The sequence below is a fragment of the Phyllobates terribilis genome, unplaced genomic scaffold (assembly GCF_046119375.1).
Source record: "Phyllobates terribilis strain yellow unplaced genomic scaffold, ASM4611937v1 Scaffold_11__3_contigs__length_659146591, whole genome shotgun sequence".
NCBI classification, from domain to species: domain Eukaryota; kingdom Metazoa; phylum Chordata; class Amphibia; order Anura; family Dendrobatidae; genus Phyllobates; species Phyllobates terribilis.
In genome coordinates, this window is record NW_027362771.1 from 476,972,536 (window position 1) to 476,996,631 (window position 24,096).

At 43.1% G+C, this 24,096-nt stretch overlaps 1 protein-coding gene across 2 annotated transcripts in view; it reads right to left on the reverse strand.

Moving 5' to 3' along the window:
* CILP (cartilage intermediate layer protein) overlaps nucleotides 1-24,096 on the reverse strand; it is a 68,329-nt gene that overhangs the window by 31,663 nt on the left and 12,570 nt on the right. The window contains exons 2-3 of one of the 2 annotated variants that reach the window (XM_073653414.1): nucleotides 16,239-16,343; nucleotides 4,686-4,781 (exon numbers count right to left, since the gene is read on the reverse strand). In XM_073653414.1, the coding sequence (XP_073509515.1) occupies nucleotides 4,686-4,781; nucleotides 16,239-16,299 (157 nt within the window). In that variant the 5' untranslated portion in view covers nucleotides 16,300-16,343. The remainder of the gene's footprint in view (nucleotides 1-4,685; nucleotides 4,782-16,238; nucleotides 16,344-24,096) is intronic. The other variant, XM_073653415.1, reaches the window with a different exon arrangement.

The following is a 24,096-nucleotide window of genomic DNA, read 5'->3' on the forward strand; positions in this document are numbered from 1 at the left end:
GTATCGCTCATCCTCACTGTGAAATAACAAGCCTCATTATTGCTCTCAGAAAGAACTTCCAGGAAGACATAGGGAACTCTCTGGACTCGTCTTTGAGCTTTAAAGAGTAGTGTACTGTAGATACCTGGAGCAGCAACTATGGAAAGGGATAATACATGAGTTTCACAGCTCGCTGGGTGAATATTTTCAGCAGCGATGCACTACCATATCTGGGACAGATGGTGAGGCCTCTGTGACTGGGAACCACATCTGTTTCCACCACCAGGTGATGCTTATCTCTCTCTTCCTACACCTCCTCCAGGTCATGTTCAAGTGACATCACGAACAGCCACAGGGCACAACATCTTTGATTCCACACACTGAGCAATTTCTTTTCATTCATGCAAGGTAAAACACTGCCAAACAGTTTTACAGTTTGAAAGGCAGGGGGAAGAAAAGCCATATGGTGGACAAATTTTGCATCAAGCTGCAACTCACCCCTTGGCTGGCTTCTTTTAAACTGTAATTGTAATTATTGTGTGCAACAATGGCCACAACATTCTGGCTGCCTTACGGTAAGGCAAAGTAACTCATGCTCTAGACATGACTCATCTCCTAAATTTAATAGTGTAACATTTCATTCACAAATAGAGACACTTGAGGAAGGTGCTGGCTTTGGCAGAAAAGTGTCAGCCCACCCAAAAAACGGGCTGCCTGAATGCAGCCTCACAAACCCCACTGGAGTTTGACGCTGTGTATGTTGCAGCATTTCTGTGCATTGCGTAAAGCAGTAATGGACTACATCATGTAGCAGTCAAACTGGAGTGTGGGTTACTTTGATAGCCCACAATGGGAGCTAATGAGGGATATGTGTCACCTGCTGAAACCCATTTAAGAGGCAGAAAACTTTGTCTGTAGGAATACATGTGGAATCAGTGATGTAATCCTTCTAATATTTATCTTGCAAAAAAAAATTAATCAGCATGCAACATAAGATGGAGGAAAAACACCAATTTGAACCTATTCAGTGTTCCTCTGTCTGCAGAGGACCTTCAAGGTCCATATCACAAGCTGCAGGATTTGGAAGAGAAAGAGGAAGAGAAGGATGGTGATCAGCTAGTGAATGTGGAGGGAAACATAGACTTGGCACAGTCAAGGGACAAGGGAAGCAGTCAGAGTAAAAATGACGATGACAACAACCGACCATCATAGTGGGTTGACGGAGACACAACGCTTCTCCACCTGTGCCATTGTTAGGACTACAACAAATAGCTAAGGCAGCAGCAGCATTATTTTCAGCATATTTGACATGATGGACGAGATGTTTTATCTGCCATTGGGACAACCTGGTGCACATCATAGAATCATAGAATGGTAGAGTTGGAAGGGACCTCCTGGGTCATCTGGTCCAACCCCCTGCTCAAAGCAGGATTCACTAGATCATCTCAGACAGATGTCTGTCCAGCCTCTGTTTGAAGACGTCCATTGAAGGGGAACTCACCACCTCTCGTGGCAGCCTGTTCCACTCATTAATCACCCTAACTGTCAAAAAGTTTTTTCTAATATCTAATCTGTGTCTCCTCCCATTTAGTTTCATCCCATTGCTTCTAGTCTTTCCTTGTGCAAATGAGAATAAAGATGATCCTTCTACAATGTGACAGCCCTTGACATATTTGTAGACAGCTATTAAGTCTCCTCTCAGTCTTCTTTTTTGCAAGCTAAACATTCCCAAATCCTGCAACCGTTCCTCATAGGACATGGTTTGCAGACCAGTCACCATTCTGGTCGCTCTTCTCTGAACTTGCTCCAGTTTGTCTATGTCTTTTTTAAAATGTGGTGCCCAAAACTGTACACAGTATTCCAGATGAGGTCTGACCAAAGAGGAGTAAAGACCGATAATGACTTCACGTGATCTAGACTGTATGCTTCTGTTAATACATCCCAGAATTGTATTTGCCTTTTTTGCTGCTGCATCACACTGTTGACTCATGTTCAGTCTATGATCTATTAGTATACCTAAGTCTTTTTCACATGTACTGTTGCTTAGCTCTATTCCTCCCATTCTGTATATGCTTTTTTCATTTTTATTGCCCAGATGTAGTACTTTGCATTTTTCCCTGTTAAAAACCATTCTGTTGGTTGCTGCCCACTGCTCCAGTTTATTTAGGTCTTTTTGAATCCTCTCTCTCTCTTCTCTAGTATTAGCTATCCCTCCTAGCTTTGTGTCATCAGCAAAGACAGACACACTGGCTTAACAGCCAGGTTGAGTCGTACATTGAATATGTATTTTCTCAGGCATATGCCCTGATCTCATGGATTTCTGGTCAATGAATTCGACCAATGTCAAAAACTGGTCCAGTTTTCTATAGATGTACTGTCGTGTCCAGTATTCAGTGCGGCCGTTGGATGTCTCACACCAACGTGGAGCAGGTAAACTGTTACAAGCGTGGGAAACATTTGTCAGAATGAATCAGGCATGGATCAATGCAAACATTCATGCACTAATGGCTGATGCCAATGATTAAATTGACCACACCATCTGTTTGCCTGACCATTCACTGTCTTCTCCACCGGTCTGCTTCCACCAGTGCCAATTGACCACATTCAGCAGAGCATCTACTCTCTGTCCATCATGTCTTCTATACTGTAGTTCTGCTGCTGCTGAGGTTGCTGTTGCTGGCCCTAAACTGACACATATCTCCTCGCTTGCCCCTTCCTAACTCTCTATTATGTTGCTTCTGCCACAACCACATATTGTTTCATATTGCTAGACTGTATTGCTGCTGCTGGGGCTTCTGCTACTGACCATAAACTGCTACACATCTCCTTGCCTGCCATTTCCTAACTCTCTGCCATGCTGCTTCTGCCGCAGCCATTGCACAGCTACACTAGGCATACATCTCCTGGCTGATCACTGTGTTTCATAGTGCTAGACAGTATTACTGATGCTGAAAAATGTACTCTTTTGAAACAGCTAAAATATCTATAGGTCTAGATTTCTAATAGGAATAGTGACAACAAGCCATAGCTTTTTCACTTTGAAAACAGTTCTCCTGTTTTGCCTCTTTATAAAATGGGATAGTTTTTGAACAGCTTGATAAAAAGGCTTTGTAATTGTCTACTCAAAAGGGATAATTTTTCACTCCTAATTGAGAAACAATAATTTCTTCACTTCCAAAATATTACACCTGTTAGGTTTCCAGAAAAAAAGGGGATAATTTTTGGATGGTTTGATAAAAAAAGGATTTGTAATGGCCTAATCAATTAGTGATTAGCAAGCCAGTTGTGGACTCTAAAAGATGGATAATTGTTTACTCCTAGTTGAGAAACAATAAATTCATGTTCAAAATAATACACATTGTCTTCCTAGTTAAAGGGATATTTTTTTTGTCTGCTTGTGCAAAAAGCCTCCATTTGCACTGCCTAAGTATAAAGAACAGCAAGGCATGCATCTGCCCTCCAAAGACATAACTTTTGTACAGTTTATATAATAAAAGTAGATTACAAAGTTTGAAACTGCTGTATGTGGTTTAATAGGCTGTTCACCACTGGTCACCAACTGTTTTCCCCTAACCTTTTAGGTTGAAGTCACTTGGACATTGTAAAGGATGTGTTTGCATTACACAGCTTAAAATGGGTTCAATAGACTCCAATTGGAATTCAGTGAGTTATACATATTTTCCAGACAATTAGGCTGCGTGCCCACGTTGCATATTACAAGCGTATATGCTGCGGAATTTCCGCAGCGTAAACGCTTGTAAAACGCATGTATATCCGCACCCCATGGTCCCCAATGGCATTCCGCAATGTCAATGCCCATGCTGCGGATTTTTCCGCAGCGTATATGCTGCGGTCAAAAATCCGCAGCATGTTCATTAATTTTGCGTTTCCGCATGCGGATGGTACCCAAGTCTGGAGGAGAGGAGACTCTCATCCAGACCTGGGTACCAAAGAACCTGTAAAAAAAAGAATAAAATAAAGTTTATACTTATCTTCTGATGTCTTCCCGGTGTTTTCCCGCCGGCGTGAGGTGTGTGAAAGACCTGCCACGTCATTGAGTCATGTGACCCATCACATGACTCAATGACGTCACCGAAGGTCCTGCACACAACAGCGTGAGCCGCTCAAGACTCCGGACGGGGCACAGAATGCATCGGTAGGTGAGTATAAACTTTATTTTTTTATTTTTTACCATTCTGATTCTTTTTTTTAACTATTACTTGGTCACACTATATAAATCCATGCCGGTTGCATGGATTTATATAGTGTGAACAAGTTGTCAAGCACTTTTCCAAGTGATGCTTGAATCACTTGGAGAAGTGCTTGATAACCCGCATGCGGAAATGCATGCAAAGACGCTGCAAAGACGCCTCACATACGCTTCTACCTGGCGGGAAAACCGCATGTAAAATCCGCATGCGATTTTCCCGCCAGGGAGAAGCGTAAAAAATATGCTTCATTTCCGCAACGTGGGCACATAGCCTTAGAGACTTTTTAATTGTGAGATTTGTGCAAATCCAATCAGGAAAAATTGACAAAGCCGGGAAATTAGAATTTAAAAAGATCCGTTTAGATCTAAAACAGAACCTTAGATTTCATATAAAAATATATCTTTTCTCAAATTATCCAGTAATTATGTTTTTGCCTATCTCAGTTTATATCCTCAATGTGATACTATAGGTGAGTATAGAAAAAAATATCTTTACCATCGAGTTTGACTTTTACTGGAGCAGTGTTGATTTTTTTCCCAGTGCGAATTCTTCTTGTGGAATGATTTAGCACAGCATCTCCTTTCCGGGGTCCTACAAATCAGAACAATTTTATTGGAGTATGATCATTTTTTAAAATCTTCTAACATTTATAGATAAAGTGAGAACTTGACAATGCATTTAGAAGGATTCTCTGTTACTCTTCAGTTTACAAGAGCTGAATTATGGTTATAAATTCCATATGTTGCTGGCAGCTCTAACTTCCAATAAGGATTTGTTCATTTCAAGGAAGATTATTTATAAAAGAAACCAGATTTTTCAAGATCCTGAAGAGGAAGCTCTGGAGAGTTCTAAGAAAAGAGATGGAACATGTTAAGATGTGCTCCGATCTTTGGGATGTATTTCTCCTGACTTAGGACAGGAGATGCTACAGCTGCCTCTGGGATTATCACTCTATTCTGTGAAATTTATTAGAAATGTTGGTGGACTACATCTGTGTGAAACCTATTAGTTACAGTAGTTTTAAATGGAAAGTGAGTTAAAGGAGTTATCCAACTTAGATATACATCACTAAACAAAAAGCACAACACTTTTGCCAATTTAAAATTCAAGAGTAACAAACAATGTGTGTGTGGCACCCCAGGGGTCTGGTTTCCACAGTAACAGCAATGTTATGTCTGAGAGTAGGTGGGAGGTCTCTTGGTCAGGGATCCTGTGCATGCCACACCTCCTGCCCAGTCCTGGGAGGGGAAGAACTTCCCCTATATAAACCTAGGGCTGAGGCAGGGTTAGTGAGTAGAGAAGAAGTAGAGACAGAGAAGAGAAGCAGATCTAGGAAAAGAACATCAGGAGCTCTGTGGGAGCAGTGCTATAAGGAGTCAGGGGCTGGCAGCTGCAGAGCTCGCCCTGACTGAGAAGCTATCACCGGACCCGGAGTCCGAGGCTGTGGGGACTAATCTTTACCCAGCAGCAGAAACCGCCCGGCAGGGGATTTCAGGTCCTCTGGCCAAGAAACCCGAAGGCACGGTCACACGCGTGGGACCAGCACCGCCGTCGTGGAGCGGACGCCACTAGAAGGCCCCGAGTCACCGGCCATATGGGTGAGCACCACACGGTACACTCAGGGACGTGGGCTACTTATACCCGCCTCTAGCAAGGTAGCCAGAAGAGTACAGTCAGTTTGGGAGGCCTACAACTCCGCCTGGCCAGGGGAGATCCCATCTGCTCAAGGACTGACCAGGCCCCGATTGCTAGCCAGTACTCCGGGAGGGTCTATCTTTATCACCAGTAAAGACCCTGAACTACACCGCATCGTCTCTGAGTGATTCCTGCTACCCCCATCATCCACGTTGGCTGCCCTGAGGCCATACCCCTCCCGTTGGGGGTGATACTATCACGCTGCACAATCCTACCACCGGCCTCAGCGGTCTGCCCTGCAGCGGCAGCTCCTTCGCTGCATTCAACGGGTGGCGTAGTCGTCCAACATCTACCGCTAATACATCGCCGCTCAGTTTGACTCCCTGGGCACGGACCGGGTCACCGCCACGAGACTACAACCCTCAACAGATCCGGCTCCGGGTAAGCTCCCGTGCGCGCGATGCCGCGCGACGAAGGCCCAGGGGTGCGTCATGTGTATAGGTTTTAAATAATAGAAATTCATGTACTGGTTAGAATAAAATAATAACCAGTGTTGGAAAGACTTTCTAACTTAGACTGGTCTGGTAGGTTATTTAAGGATGACTCACACAACATAATCATGTGTATGAAGAAGACAATTCTTCATCTATCATTTGACATCCAATGAATGTCAAGATCCCAAAAATAAAGCTGGGGCCACCTGATCTCAAGCAATCTATAGTTAGATCCAGTGGGAACAGGGCTTTAAGAATAATTCCTTAGTGGTGAATTCCAGGGATGGGTGGCAGTGTTAGAAATCACACAACAGCTGCTCTGTCGGGAGAACAGCTAAATCAGGAAGTATATATTGCACCCTAAATGATAAAACACGTGAACACGTCCTCCACTGTCATTCTACACAACAGAAAAGTATAGTACTTTCTTGTATGTTTCCAGTGCACTATATAGGGCTAAATTGGATTTATCCTCTTTTAGGCCACATCCACATGTTCAGTATTTGGTCAGTATTTTACATCAGTATTTGTAAGCCAAAACCATGAGTTGAAGAATCAGACGAAAAATATAATAGAAACACGAGCATAAAAGTATAATGGAAACACAAAATACTGCAGCAGCTGAAGTATGTAATATAAGAAATAATATGCTTTATGCTGCCTACTATAACTTAATATAAGAATACTAAAAGTCACCCCACAATTTTATGACCTTTATAAATGCACGTGGCCCAGGAGCGGACACAGAAAGAAGAGGGTCCTTTTGCCAGAACAGTATGTGGGCCCTTTGCAGTCCAGTATCGTACCCCTTTATGTTTCTGTGACAGAAGCTGCTATCTGGTTTGAAGGTGGTAGTGGCCCCCTTATCTCTTGGTCCCCTGTGCAGCTGCACAGGCTGCACCAATGGTTTGTCCGTCTCTGACGCTGCTTGCAGTCTGGTGTTTTTATGTGGACAGGGAACTCCTTGACTATGTCTAACAGTCTTAGGCGACGTTCACACACGTTCAGTATTCGGTCAGTATTTTACATCAGTATTTGTAAGTCAAAACCAGGAGTGGATGATAAATACAGAAGTGGTGATGTGTTTCCATTATACTTTTCCTCTGATTGTTCCACTCCTGGAACTTTGGCATAAAAGATTTGCTGAATTGGGCCCATACTCACCAGCCAACTTTTCAAAGTATATTTTCTCTGAAATATGACTGCAATAATGCAGTTGGACTTACTTCTGTTTCTAGTTTGTGTTTGCTCCCTGCTGATTAACCTTAGGTTGGCTGCTACTATTTAAATTCCTGTATACCTGTTTCACACTGTGAATTAAAGAGTTCAGCCCACTGGTCATCATCATCCCTGCTCTTTGCTTCTGTGGTGCTATTTGAATTATTCTGTTTTTTGACCTTGGCCTGCATTTTGACCACCCGCTTTCTTTCTGATTCTGTCCCAGACAAGACCTCTTAGTATTGACCCCACATGACAATCTTTCTTGTTGCCAGTTTGCTTCACCGGTCAGCAGTCTTCTCCATGGCTATGACCCATGGACCTCTGTCAAAATCCAGATCCAGATTAAAGAATAAAGACCTGGACAATTCCTAGGATCTAGTACTTGGAGTGGCTAAGCCTGTCCGTGGAAGCCATTTTAAGAGCTGCCAGTGCTTTTGTGACAGTTAGTGTTGAGCGATACCTTCCGATATCAGGAAATATCGTATCGGATTGGATCGGGCCGATACCCAAAAAGTATCGGATATCGCCGATTCCGATACCGGAAACCAATGCAAGTCAATGGGACACAAATATCGGAATGAAAATAAACCCTTTCTTTCCTTGTAGGTTAATTCTACATGAAGTAAAACAACTAAGAATAATGTAGAATGACATGAAAAGCCGGCAATTCATCAGCGGCATACACCGGTACCCGACAATTTACAACAGAAAGAATAGAGCATCACACATAGATTAGATAGATAGAAACATGTCAGTCACATATATATGAAGTACAGTGACAGTGTTGCTTACTGTACTTGTCATTTAGTGTAAAGGATTTATTAAAAAAAATATTAGTGTTTTCGTGCACCGTCTCTTTAAAAAAGCCGGCCGGCAATTCAGCAGCGGTACCCGACAATTTATAACAGACAGAATAGAGAATCACACATAGATTAGATAGATAGAAACATGTCAGTCACATATATATGAAGTACAGTGACAGTGTTGCTTACTGTACTTGTCATTTAGTGTAAAGGATTTATTAAAAAAAATATTAGTGTTTTCGTGCACCGTCTCTTTAAAAAAGCCGGCCGGCAATTCAGCAGCGGTACCCGACAATTTATAACAGACAGAATAGAGAATCACACATAGATTAGATAGATAGAAACATGTCAGTCACATATATATGAAGTACAGTGACAGTGTTGCTTACTGTACTTGTCATTTAGTGTAAAGGATTTATTTAAAAAAATAATAGTGTTTTCATGCACCGTCTCTTTAAGAAAGCCGGCCGGCAATTCAGCATCTGTACCCGACAATTTAGAACAGAAAGAATAGAGAATCACACATAGATTAGATAGATAGAAACATGTCAGTCACATATATATGAAGTACAGTGACAGTGTTGATTACTGTACTTGTCATTTAGTGTTAAAATAAAGGATTTATTTAAAAAAAAATTGGCGTGGGGTTCCCCTTAATTTTAGGCTCTAGCGGAGGTTAAGCAGACAGCTGGGGCAAATGTTTGAAGCCTGGGAAGGGGGTAATACCCACGGAGCTTCCCAGGCTACTAATATCAGCCCCCAGCTGAATACCTAGCCTTTACTAGCTATTAAAATGGGGGAACCCCCCCAAAAAAATAACGTGGGGTCCCCCCTAATTTAATAGCTAGCACAGGCTAGGCAGACAGCTGGGGGCTGATATTAATAGCCCAGGAAGGGTGCCATGAATATTGGCCCCCTCCCAGGCTAGAAACACCAGCCGTCAGCCGCCCCAGAAATGGCGCATCCATAGGATGCGCCAATTCTGGCACTTAGCCTCGCTCTTCCACGCTGCCCTGGTGCGGTGGCAGGGGGTAATAGGGTTGGGGTTGATGTCAGCTTATAATGTCAGCTGACATCAAGCCCAGGTTAGTAATGGAGAGGCGTCTATAAGACACCCCCATTACTAACCCCATAGTCAAAGTTAAAAGAAAACACAAACACCCAGAGTAAAGTCCTTTAATTGAAATAAAGACACAATTCTTTATTGTTCTAAATTAAACCATACTTACCATCACGCCCATTCCAGCTGAAGCCAACGATCTCCTGCAATAAAAGAAAAATAATAAAGCAACCTCATCCTTACCTTTCGATGGTTCCCAGGACAGCTCCAGCTCTGCTACATCGAGATGACAGGCTGGACCGCAGCAGAAAGCTGCCATCCAGCCTGTCATCCCGCAGACACTGAGAAGCGCAGGCATGCTTGCGCTCCCCAGTGTCTCTCTGTGACGTCATCCAGATGAGCCGAGTTCATGTCCAATGAACTCAGCTCACCTCATGCACGTCACTGACAGCGTGGGAAAGTTCTCCTGCACTCAGCGCTTCAGCGTGAGAATTCTCCCACGCTGTCAGTGACATACATGAGGTGAGGTCATGTCCAATGAACTCAGCTCACCTCATGCACGTCACTGACAGTGTGGGAAAATTCTCACGCTGAAGTGCTGAGTGCAGGAGAATTTTCCCACGCTGTCAGTGACGTACATGAGGTGAGCTGAGTTCATTGGACATGACCTCGGCTCATCTTTATGCCGTCACAGCCAGACATTGAGGAGCACAAGCATGCCTGCGCTTCTCAGTGTCTGCGGGATGACAGGATGGATGGCAGCGTTCTGCTGCGGTCCAGCCTGTCATCTCGATGTAGCAGAGCTGAAGCTGTCGTGGGAGCCATGGAAAGGTAAGGATGATGTTGCTTTATTATTTTTCTTTTATTGCAGGAGATCGTTGGCTTCAGCTGGAATGGGCGTGATGGTAAGTATGGTTTAATTTAGAACAATAAAGAATTGTGTGTTTATTTCAATTAAAGGACTTTTTTCTGGGTGTTGTGTTTTTTTAAATACTTTACTAGAAATTCATGGTGGTCATGTCTAATATTGGCGTGACCCCATGAATTTTGGGCTTAGGGCCAGCTGATAATACCAAGCTGGCCTTAACCCCTTTATTACCCAGTGAGCCACCGCACCAGGGCCCTGGATGAGTTGGGTACAGCGCCAGAAGATGGCGCTTCAATGAACGCGCCATTTTCTGGGGCGGCTGCGGACTGCAATTTGCAGCGGGGGTGGCCCAGAAAGCTTGGGTCTCCCTGCGCTGCGGATTCCAGCCCCCAGCTGCATAGTTGTATCTGGCTGGGCACAAAAATAGGGCGAAGCCCCAAGCATGTTTTTTTTTAATTATTTCATGAAATTCATGGAATAATTAAGAAAAAAGGGGCTTCCCTATATTGTTGTGTCCGGCTAGGTACAAATAGGCAGCTGGTGGTTGGGGGCAGCCTGTTCCTGCCTGCTGTACCTGGCTGGACACAAATATAGGGCGAAGCCCCACGTCAATTTTTTTTAAAATAAATCCTTTATTTTAACACTAAATGACATTTGAGGAGTTAATAAAGATGCAGTCCCTAAATTATTATTTATTTTTTAATTAATTTTTCCCAAAACTTTTGACGTGGGCTTCGCCATATTTCTGTATGCCAGCCAGGTACAGCATCCAGCTTCTATGAACGCGCCATTTTCCGGGGTGGCTGCGGACTGCAATTTTCAGCGGGGGGGGGGGGGGGGCAGAAAGCTTGGGCCTCCCTGCGCTGCAGATTCCATCCCCCAGCTGCCTAGTTGTACCTGGCTGGACACAAAAATAGGGAGAAGCTTCACGTATTTTTTTTTTTTAATCATTTCAGGAAATTCAGGAAATAATTAAAAAAAATTGATGTGGGGCTTCGCCCTATATTTGTGTCCAGTCAGGTACAGCAGGCAGGAACGGGCTGCCCCCAACCACCAGCTGCCTATTTGTACCTAGCCGGACACAACAATATAGGGAAGCCCTTTTTTTCTTAATTATTCCATGAATTTCATGAATTAAAAAAAAAAAAACGTGGAGCTTCGCCCTATTTTTGTGTCCAGCCAGGTACAACTAGGCAGGTGGGGGCTGGAATCTGCAGCGCAGGGAGGCCCAAGCTTTCTGGGCCCCACCCGCTGCAAATTGCAGTCCGCAGCCGCCCCGGAAAATGGCGCGTTCATAGAAGCGCCATTTTCTGGCGCTGTACCCAACTCATCCAGGGCCCTGGTGCGGTGGCTCACTGGGTAATAAAGGGGTTAAGGCCAGCTTGGCATTATCAGCTGGCCCTAAGCCCGAAATTCATGGGGTCACGCCAATATTAGACATGACCACCATGAATTTCTAGTAAAGTATTTAAAAAAAACACAAACACCCAGAAAAAAGTCCTTTAATTGAAATAAACACACAATTCTTTATTGTTCTAAATTAAACCATACTTACCATCACACCCATTCCAGCTGAAGCCAACGATCTCCTGCAATAACAGAAAAATAATAAAGCAACCTCATCCTTACCTTTCCATGGCTCCCACGACGGCTCCAGCTCTGCTACATCGAGATGACAGGCTGGACCGCAGCAGAACGCTGCCATCCAGCCTGTCATCCCGCAGACACTGAGAAGCGCAGGCATACTTCCACTCCTCAGTGTCTGGCTGTGACGGCATCCAGATGAGCCGACAATGAACTCGGCTCACCTCATGTACGTCACTGACAGCGTGGGAGAATTCTCCTGCACTCAGCGCTTCAGCGTGAGAATTTTCCCACGCTGTCAGTGACGTGCATGAGGTGAGGTCATGTCCAATGAACTCGGCGCACCTCATGCACGTCACTGACAGCGTGGGAGAATTCTCACGCTGAAGCGCTGAGTGCAGGAGAATTTTCCCACGCTGTCAGTGACGTGCATGAGGTGAGCTGAGTTCATTGGACATGACCTCGGCTCATCTGGATGCCGTCACAGCGAGACACTGAGGAGCGCAAGCATGCCTGCGCTTCTCAGTGTCTGCGGGATGACAGGCTGGATGGCAGCGTTCTGCTGCGGTCCAGCCTGTCATCTCGATGTAGCAGAGCTGAAGCTGTCCTGGGAACCATGGAAAGGTAAGGATGAGGTTGCTTTATTATTTTACTTTTATTGCAGGAGATCGTTGGCTTCAGCTGGAATGGGCGTGACTGTAAGTATGGTTTAATTTAGAACAATAAAGAATTGTGTCTTTATTTCAATTAAAGGACTTTTTTCTGGGTGTTTGTGTTTTTTTTAAATACTTTACTAGAAATTCATGGCGGTCATGTCTAATATTGGCGTGACCCCATGAATTTCGGGCTTAGGGCCAGCTGATAATGCCAAGCTGGCCTTAACCCCTTTATTACCCAATGAGCCACCGCACCAGGGCCCTGGATGAGTTGGGTACAGCGCCAGAAGATGGCGCTTCTATGAACGCGCCATTTTCCGGGGCGGCTGCGGACTGCAATTTGCAGCGGGTGGGGCCCAGAAAGCTTGGGTCTCCCTGCGCTGCAGATTCCAGCCCCCAGCTGCCTAGTTGTACCTGGCTGGACACAAAAATAGGGCGAAGCGCCACACATTTTTTTTTTTAATTATTTCATGAAATTCATGGAATAATTAAGAAAAAAAGGGCTTCCCTATATTGTTGTGTCCGGCTAGGTACAAATAGGCAGCTGGTGGTTGGGGGCAGCCCGTTCCTGCCTGCTGTACCTGACTGGACACAAATATAGGGCGAAGCCCCACATAATTTTTTTTTAATTATTTCATGAATTTCCTGAAATAATTTAAAAAAAATTGACGTGGGGCTTCACACTATATTTGTGTCCAGCCAGGTACAGCAGGCAGGAACGGGCTGCCCCCAACCACCAGCTGCCTATTTGTACCTGGCCAGACACAACAATATAGGGAAGCCCTTTTTTTCTTAATTATTCCATGAATTTCATGAAATAATTAAAAAAAAAAAAACGTGGGGCTTCTCCCTATTTTTGTGTCCAGCCAGGTACAACTAGGCAGCTGGGGGATGGAATCTGCAGCGCAGGGAGGCCCAAGCTTTCTGCCCCCCCCCCCCCCCGCTGAAAATTGCAGTCCGCGGCCGCCCCGGAAAATGGCGCGTTCATAGAAGCTGGATGCTGTACCTGGCTGGCATACAAAAATATGGCGAAGCCCACGTCAAAAGTTTTGGGAAAAATTTATTAAAAAATAAATAATAATTTAGGGACTGCATCTTTATTAAGTCCTCAAATGTCATTTAGTGTTAAAATAAAGGATTTATTTAAAAAAAAAATGGCGTGGGATCCCCCATAATTTTAGTCTCTAGCGGAGGTTAAGCAGACGGCTGGGGCAGATGTTTGAAGCCTGGGAAGGGGGTAAAACCCACGGAGCTTCCCAGGCTACTAATATCAGCCCCCAGCTGAATACCTAGCCTTTACTAGCTATTAAAATGGGGGACCCCCCCCAAAAAAATGACGTGGGGTCCCCCCTATTTTAATAGCTAGCAAAGGCTAGGCAGACAGCTGGGGGCTGATATTAATAGCTCAGGAAGGGTGCCATGAATATTGGCCCCCTCCCAGGCTAGAAACACCAGCCGTCAGCCGCCCCAGAAATGGCGCATCCATAGGATGCGCCAATTCTGGCACTTAGCCTCGCTCTTCCACGCTGCCCTGGTGCGGTGGCAGGGGGTAATAGTGGTGGGGTTCATGTCAGCGCCAGCTGCCATGAAGCCCAGGTTAGTAATGATGGGTGTCTATAAGACACCCCCATTACTAACCTACAAAGTGTTAAAAAGAAAAAACACACTACACCCAGAAAAAAATAATTTATTTGAAATAAAACACCATTTTATTTAATTCTTAGTTTACTAAAAAAAAATAGTTACCTGTCCACGTTCCTGCGCTGATCTCCCATGCACAGCTGTCACATCTGGAGATGGTGACAGCTGTGCATGGCTGCTGTAAGCTCACGCTGCCGGGAACACGTCCGCTCCCGGCAGCGGGAGCCACTGACTGAGGTTACCGGAGTGCATTCAGGCAGCGCAGCTCCGGAGACCTCCTTTACGGCAGTGCTGTACCGTGGGAATTTCTCACGATACAGCAGTGCCGTAAAGCAGCTAACCGGAGCAGCGCTGCCTTAACTCTGGTGAACCCTTACGGCCCCGTCATTCTAGCGGCGGCAGCGGTTCAGAGCGGTCACATTCTATGTGGCTGCTCTGAACTGGAGATCTTCGTGGGACACTCGTGGACTGCTACGGAGGGGTAAGGATAAGGTTGTGGTTTATTATTTTATATTTTATTACAGGAGATCGATGGCTTCGGGGAATTAGGTGTCTAGGTGAGTATAGGTGTAGTTTTTTATTTTTTACTTTATTTTAGGTGGCGATCGGCGGGGACAGGTAATGTATAAACTAATTTCTTTTAGGTAACCACTGGCCACCAATGACATGTATCTAACATTTATTGGGGACACAGTAGGGCAATTTATATAGCAGGATCAGGCTGATGGGAACTATTGCTCCCATCGAGCTGATCCTGCTGGCACGAGTGGATGGGGGACAGACATAGGCCGATGGGAGTAGTAGTGTCACATCGGCCTATGTCTGCCTGCACGCACAGACACCCCGCACACACACCCCGCACACACACACACCCCGCACACACACACCCCGCACACACACCCCACACACACACACACCCCGCACACACACACACCCCGCACACACTAATCATGACGGGTCTGGGAGGTGAGGCTGACCTGTGCGGCCGTGGGAAAGTTCATGTGAGTTCATGCAGTCAAGCATGAACTCACATGAACCCTCTGAGGGCACTGCGGCTACTTTAAATGAACAGCTGATCGGCATCACCTGATACCTCAGCTGTTCATTTGAAATAACCGGCGGGAAAGCGCAGCACAGAACGGGAAAGCCGGCGGTGAAGTCTTTTCACTGCCGGCTTCCCCGCCCGGGTCCTTCGCTCCTTGGTGCTGCGCTCCCCGCCCGGTCCTAATTTACGATTGGGATTGGAGGTGGCGAGGGGAGCGGAGGATCGGGGTGGGAGGCTGCGGGGAAGCAGTATGGGGCTGTGTGATTGTTTAAAAGCCGGCGGCTTTTTACCGCCCGCCGGCTTTTAAACAATCAGGAGAATTCTCCCACGCTGGGATGGCATTCTGATGACAAGCTGGATCGCAGCTGAGCGCTGCCATCCAGCTTGTCATCCTTCACAGACACTGCAGAGCGCAGGCATTATGGGAACTTCCGATTCCGGTATTCGATATTATAAAAGTATCGGAATTAAGTATCGGAATTCCGATACAGTGAATATCGGCCGATACCCGATATTTCAGTATCGGAATGCTCAACACTAGTGACAGTATGTTGGCACAGAGTCTTTTTGTAACCTGTTACCATAAAGACACATAGTTCTACATAGGAGCTCTAGACACAAGCAGAAGATATTTTTATACATCCAAAACTGGCTGAGTGACAAAGTCTCATTATTGTCTGTAGCAATCAGTCCGGCTAGATGACATTTTGAAATGTATTACTATGAATCTTATCAACAAGTAATTAGTTCTACAAGTCTTAATCATTTCATGATGGGAATTGCTGCACATTTCTATATTAATGTAACCAAAATATAAGGACATTGAGTTAATACAGGTGTGAAAGAAACATGCTCCATACAGCTGTAAGAGGGAGATATCCCCCCAACGTCTATGGTAATATTTCCCCAATGGCTGTAGATAAATCTGGAATTTATGTTCCTTGTTCTTGATTTATTCAAGACATCTGTAACAAGTGCAAATAATTCTCCTTGTATAAATGTTACCAGATTAAGATGACATCTTGTAAAACGAGTACATACCTTGTCCATACACATAGGCCAACTCCAAGAGAAGCAGGCAAATAAATAGGCCAGGTCTCATCTTCCCTGGAGAGTCTTGTCCTGGGCTTCACTGTTACTAGATACCTGCCAACACATTTCCCATCATTATTTTTTTTAGATATTCTTTATAGAAACATTACTAGGAACTGTAACTTATATGCTACTTTATTGGAAGTCTACTCCACCATTGTCATACATCTCCTTTAACATATTGATAATAGGAGACTTCACTTTGAAATGATTTATATCTCTTTCTTTAGACAGCATATTTATTATATCTAACTGAGAAAGGTTCGTTTTCAGATTTTACGAAGTTCGTAAAATTGTTCCATTTCCCTGGTGGGTCAACATATTTGACAGATAATTAATTTAAGGTAACAGTTTGCGAGCGGTCTAAATTTCCTCTTTAAATTTGAGAACCTTCCACAATATAAATTTCCACCTCCGCACTGCAAATTAAATCCTCCAGACTGACCATATTTCATTTCAGTTAGAAGCCAATGAACACATATGACATTGAGCATTAAATAAACCAAGATTTCTAGGAGCTGCCCATGTGCTATGCTTCCATTGACACCAAAGATTTACCTGATTCCAAGGCAACTCCTTAATGTCAGATGAGACATTACATCAATTGATATGCGTCTTTAAATGTCCATAAGTTACTAGCTTTTTCTGACATTTCTGACTCTGTCTACATCTATGTCTCACATAACTTGGAAATACCATAAAGTCAACCTCAGCCCACGCCCTGAATAGCATCTGGAGGAAGAAGCATCAAGCCAGAAGCTGAAAGCCCTCAGGTATTTAAAAAAGACCTTCTAACTGCTTCTACATGAACCTCAACTCTGATAAACTCTGAAAAATAGGTATAAAGATCAACATCTGAAGAATCAATTTGTTTTTTGGGAAACTTGCAACATCTGAAAACAAGAGACAGATGTTACTAGAGGGGAAAATAGAGGTGATGTAAATCTAGTGGTCATTTCAAAACCAGTGTCGAAACATTGGGACCCCACCCCTCGTCACTACATACATTATTCATGAGATACCCTGTCCTATTCTGGAAAATGAAAAACTAGTCCAGAATGTAAAGGAAAAAAAAAAAGCTTTTCACTTTCCAGAACAGGTCACTTTGTCACTAGAACATGGATAAGCGACACTGTTTGTGTTCTTTTAGTGTATGCTCATACCATGAAAAATCCACAAAAAATAACTGATTAAAAAATAATGTAAAGTTTTTAGAGCATAATAATAATAATAATTTTATTTCTATAGCACCAACATTTTCCGTAGCACTTTACAATTCAGAGGAAACTTGCACAGATAATAAAGACATAACAGGGTAAATATATAATTCAACAGATACCAAGAGAAGTGACAACCCTGCTTACAGTCTATGAAGAAATAGGGGGAACACAAAAAGTAAATGGTATCAGCTATCAGTATAATAAATAGGGTGTTCAAATAACTCTGCATGAACCAGTCACCAGCTAGTAACAGTATAAGTATTACTCTGGAACTCTCTACCCCAACATATCAGACTCTCACCTACCGTGGAAACCTTCAAAAGGAGCCTGAAGACCCACCTCTTCCAACAAGCCTACAACCTGCAGTAACCCTCGCTCCACCATACCGCTGCACGACCATCTGTACCCTCGCCTACTGTATCCTCACCCATCCCCTGTAGATTGTGAGCCCTCGTGGGCAGGGTCCTCTCTCCTCCTCTTCCAGTCAGCGATTTCTATTGTTGAACATTATTGTACTTGTTTTTTTTTTATTATGTATACCCATTTTCACATGTACAGCTCCATGGAATAAATGGTGCTATAATAAATAATAATACAAAGTGCTACTGAGTGCCTGGAGGTTGTGTAAACAGATGATACGAGGGACCAGATTTAGAGCGCAAAACAGGAATGGTTAGATAAGTGAGGTGAAGCGATAGGCCAGTCTAAAGAAATGTGTTTTTAGGGCACATGTAAAACTGTGGGTATTGGGAATTAATCTAATTTTCTGGGGTAATGCATTCCAGAGAATTGGTGCAGCAAACGAGAAGTCTTGGAGATGGGAATGGGAGATTCGGATTATTGAGGATGTTAATCCTATGTCATTAGTGGAACGGAGGGCACGGGTTGTTCGGTAAACAGAGATGAGGGAAGAGATGTAGGGTGGTGCAGAACTGTGGAGAGCTTTTGGATGAGAGAGACAAGTTTATATTGGACTCTGTAGCGGATGGGCAACCAGTGCAATGACTGGCACAGGGTAGAGGCATCTGTCTAGCGGTTGGACAAGAATATAATCCTGGCTGCTGCATTCAGGACGGTTTGGAGAGGTGAGAGTTTGGTAAGAAGGAGACTGATTAGTAGGGAGTTGCATTAGTCCAGACGAGAATGAATAAGAGCGACAGTAAGAAATTTTGCAGAGTCAAAGGTAAGAAAAGGTCAAATTCCAGTGATTTTTTGAGGAGCAGGTGACATTAAAGGGCGAGTGATTGGATGTTGGAAGTGAAGGAAGATCTGAGTCTAGTATAACCCCAAGACAGCTGGCGTGTTACTAGGGAGTTATGGTAGAGCCATACATGGAAATGGCAATATTGAGATTAGGAAGGTTAGTAGAGGGCAAGGAAACACAAGTTCAGTTTTTGACAAATTCAGTTTTAGATAGAGGGAGGACATGAATGTTAGAGACCGCGGACAGGCAATGGTGATGTCAGGAGACGATGTGTATAATTGGGTGTCATCAGCATAGAGATGGTACTGAAAACCAAATCTACAGATGGTTTGTCCAATAAGGGCAATGTATAGAGAAGAGGAAGGAACCTAGGACTGAACCCTGAGGAACCCCGACAGTAAGGGTAAGATGAGAGGAAGATGCTACTTTGTTTATGGAGTGTTTTTTTCTGCTTTAATTAGTTCAGAAGTCAAGTTTGTAGCATTTACTTAAGCAGAAAAAAAACCCTCACGTATTGACAAGCTGCTTCTTTTACCATTTGAAAAAAAATTGTAGGAATAACAGCACCATGTGCACTATGGATTTTCCCATTCAAATCAATAGAAAGCTTATTCAAAACAATTTTGATTCATTTTTCATGATGATTTTGGAGCAGAATCGACTCAAAAATCTATGTAAAACTACTTCTTGTGATCATAGCCATAGGGTTTTTAGATACAGTGGTTACAGTGCACAATAAAAAGGAATTAAATGGTGACAATTCATGGTAAAATCATATGCTATTTTTGCCACTCAGCTGCAAGAAACACATGGCCCATCCCTTAAAAATTAATGATCTTCTTATGTTCTTCACATCCTACAGTGGCTATCTATTGCTTTATAATAATAGCATACTAAAAGGCATCAAAGGAACATTGTTTTGGTCTTAGCGCCATGGGCTAGGTGTTCAAGCAGCAGACTCATCTACTGCTTGACTGCCTGATAAATATTGAGGCAATAATAATATTACGAATTTGTGCGATCATTTGCTCACACATATTTTTTCTGCATTTTTTTCAAAAAGGAAAGAATGCCAGGACTTTCAATACTTTTAATATAATTATTTTCTTACTTTGCATGGCATTTTATTTTGTGATGTTTTGTGCATGTTTTTTTCTTGTTTTTTTATTTTAGATCACTTAGAAGAAAAAAAACACAAGGAAAAACATACCAATCTTAGAGCATATTGCGTTTTGATAAAAATTTCATAAAGTCATCAAAAGACCAAACACTGTGTACAGTATGTACAGTTGAAACCAGAAGTTTACATACACTATATAAAAAGACACATATGCATGTTTCTCTCAATATCTGACATGAAATCAGAATAAACTTTTCCTGTTTTAGGTCAATTAGGATTATCATAATTTTTAATATTTGCCAAATGCCAGAATAATAAGAGAGAGAGAATGTTTTAAGGCATTTTTATTACTTACTGCAAAGTCAAATGTATACAAAGTCAAAATACACTAAGATTACTATGCCTTTAAAAATTTCTGGACTGCCCATATGATGATGTCATGGGTTTGGAAGCTTCTGATTTTTCTGTTTTTTTGGCAACATCTGAGATTATTAGAGACACACCTGTGGATGTATGTTAATGCACACCTGAAACACACTGCTTCTTTGTGTAGCATCATGGGAAAGTCTAAAAAAATCAGCCAAGATATCAGGAAGAGAATTGTGAACTTGCACAAGTCTGGCTCATCCTTGGGTACAATTTCAAGATACCTGAAGGTGCCTCGTTCATCTGTACAAACAATTATACGCAAGTACAAACAAGATGGGAATCTCCAGCCATCATACCACTCAGGAAGGAGACGGGTTCTGTGTCCCAGAGATGAACGTGTTTTAGTCCAACATGTGCATATCAACCCAAGGACAAAAGCAAAAGACCTTGTAAAGACGATGGCAGAAGCTGGTAAGATTGTGTCAATATCCACAGTGAAATGAGTACTATATCAACATGGGCTGAAAGGCCACTCTGCCAGGAAGAAGCCATTACTCCAAAAGAAACATAAAAAAGACATATTAATGTTTGCAAATGCACACAGGAACAAAGATCTTAATTTTTGGAGACATGTCCTGTGGTCTGATGAAACTAAAATTTAACTTTTTGGGCATAATGATCATCGTTACATTTGGAGGAAAAAGGAAAAGCTTGGAAGCCTAAAAACACCATCCCAACTGTGAAACACCAGGGTGGCAGCATCATGTTGTGGGGTTGTTTTGCTGCAGGAGTGACTGTTGTACTTCACAAAATAGATGGCATCATGAGAAAAGAAGATTATGTGGCAATACTGAAGCAACATCTCAAGACATCAGCCAGGGAGTTAAAGCTTGGGAGGAAATGGGTCTTCCAAATGGACAATGACCTGAAGCATACTGCCAAAATGGTAACAAAGTGGCTTAAAAGGGTTGTCCACTACTATTCAAAATAGCTCAATGTGCTTTTATGATGAAAAGAAACTCATTTCTAATTACCTCCCTCTGCTGTTTCTACCTGTGAGCGGCGCTATCACTGGCCGCTCACAAGCAGCACGTGATCCCCCGCTGACGTCACGTCAAGTGAGACCTAACTCAGAGCTGGGGTCCCCGTGGTGGCTGCTGGGTTGTGGGCGTGGTTACCCCGCACGTCACACCCAGCACCCACACCCACAACCCACGGTACCCCCGCCCACAACCCAGAAGCCACTGTGTAACGCAGAAGAGAGACCCCCGGCTGCATCCGGAATCATGACGTAACATCAGCGGATGTCGGAGCCGGCTGCAGCCGGGGGTCACCTGATGCCTGTGAGCGGCCAGCGATAGCGCCGCTCACAGGCAGAAACAGAAGAGGGAGGTAATTAAAAAAAGCTTCTTTTCATCATAAAAACACACTGGGCTTTTTTGAATAGTAGTGGACAACCCCTTTAAGGATAACAAAGTCAAGGTTTTGGAGTGGCCATCACAAAGCCCTGATCTCCATCCTATTGAAAATTTATGGGCAAAGCTGAAAAGGCAGGTGCCAGCAAGGCTGTTGAGGGAGGGCAGCAATGACCCTTCACGGTTGACCAAGTGAGTGTCAAATTATTATGTTACAAGGTTGATTGCAATCAGGGAACCAGACGGAGACAGAGCTCTGTATGGGAGGATTCGGAGAATCTCTAATCCCGTTTATTTTACTTAGCATTATATATTGTTTTGAGTATATCAATAGCCAATCACCTACAGCCATACTACAGGCTTAAACCAATGTTAGTACAATTATTACGGAAACACACATATGGTCATATTATCGTTAGTTCGGCACATGATGGAAAGTTACAAGGTTATACATCCCGGCTCAGACTAGTTAGATAACAGGAGCAGGGTATTTCATAGAATGTTCTTGAGAGAAAAGGTTCTTGTGAGAAAATTGCATGTGAAGCAGGAGAAAAGAATAAAAGAATGTATGCTATGCAAGGAGTAATAATAACATGATTTTAGAAGCAAGCAATAAAAAATGAAGTAACTATAAAAGTAACTATAGCATGAATATTGATATGTCCTTTACAAGGCGACCTACAAACCTGGATCAGTTACACCAGTTTTGTCAGGAGGAATGGGTCCAAATTCCGACCAACTATTGTGAAAAGCTTGTGGAAGGATATCCCAAACGTTTGACCCAAGTCATTCAGTTTAAGGGCAATGGTACCAAATACTAATGAAATGTATGTAAACTTTTGACTTTGCAGTAAGTAATAAAAATGCCTTAAAACATTCTCTCTCTCTCATTATTCTGGCATTTGGCTAATATTAAAAATTATGGTAATCCTAATTGACCTAAAACGGGAAAGGTTTATTCTGATTTCATGTCAGATATTGAGAAAAACATGTATATGTGTCTTTTTATATAGTTTATGTAAACTTCTGGTTTCAACTGTATATTATACTTTTGACTTTAAATAGGACCTATAACTAGCCGTAGATATATAATTTTTACGTTGTTCCCTTGAAACTGGCAATGTTTTTTTGTTTCTGTGCCTTTCCATTCCAGAGATATGGCTCTCTTCCCTGCATAGAAATCTAGTATTTTAAGGAGGTTGTCCACTACTTTAATCTTTAGGATAGGTCATCAATGTCTGATCGGTAGGGGTCTGACACCTGGTGCCCCCACTGATCAGTTGTTACCGGCAGCTGCCGGCAGGAAGCCAAATAGGTCTGATTCTAAATGCTTCAGTGGGCATATTTTGAGGACCACGCCCAGTTGTCTAAAAAGACTAGGATTATATGCAGAGAAGAGGGGGTCATATCTCAGGAATGGAGAAGAGTAGGAGCAAAAGAAAAGCATTGCCAGATTCAGGAGAACAGCCACATTTACGCCAGGTAAAAAAAATTACATAAGTTTGGGAAGTGACAGCTCCTCCTTAAAGTAACAAGTTTCCTCAAAAACAAGCAAAAAACAACATAGAAAATGCATTAGAACTGTATGTGTGAAACCACTGTAACCCCCTGTTCATGTTTTCTCTGGGGGCCCAAAATTTAGATTGTAGCAACTTCCCTGCTATAATCCACTAATCCTACTTAAGAAAATCTATAAATCCAATTCATTGAAAATCAAGAGAAGGAAGACTTATTTAGCATGTCGGACAACTTTCAACTTTTGCTTGCCTTGAAATAAGAATCCATTGAGCTGAAACTGAGCCTTGAAAAAGCCAGACGTAGAAAGCAAATGTGCTGCTTGTTAACCAAGCGTCTAATCATGAGTCCTCCTAACCAGCTGACTGCACGAAGGTGTGTGACATCATGCCATAAGCGGCACAATTGTGTAAAGATGTCATGAGAACACAGGCTGCTTTATACATCAGCACTGGGGAAATGCTTCTCTTGTCATTCAGATCTAAAGCGACGTTCCAGAACGATCCTCTGCTATATGTTTCATTGGACTGCAAAGTTATTTATAATCATGAGAATCTTCCTCGCTCTGGATCCTTTCATCTGGTAGAGGAAAGATTTAAGATGAATGTCTGGGTTTTCATTACTTATTTTTGGCTCTGTGGGCAACGTCTCCTGTATCCTAGAGTTAAAAGGCCAGAATCAGGTTTCTGTATGTCTTCCAATGGAAATAAACATTTAATCATATCTGTATAGGTACATAGAGCAGGGTAATTGTACATCCCTACCAGGCTGCTTTACGTGCCATTGGTATCCTTGGCATTTTTTTAGTATAAACACATCCTCCAGAAATGTCTGCCAATGTCTAATGAGGATGCGTCACATTTCCGCTTGTTAACTGGCTTGCTGGCCATGGCATTGACAATCTCCATTTCAAAGGGTTATTCCCACAGTCACATTATTTTTCACAAAAAACACAATAAAAGCA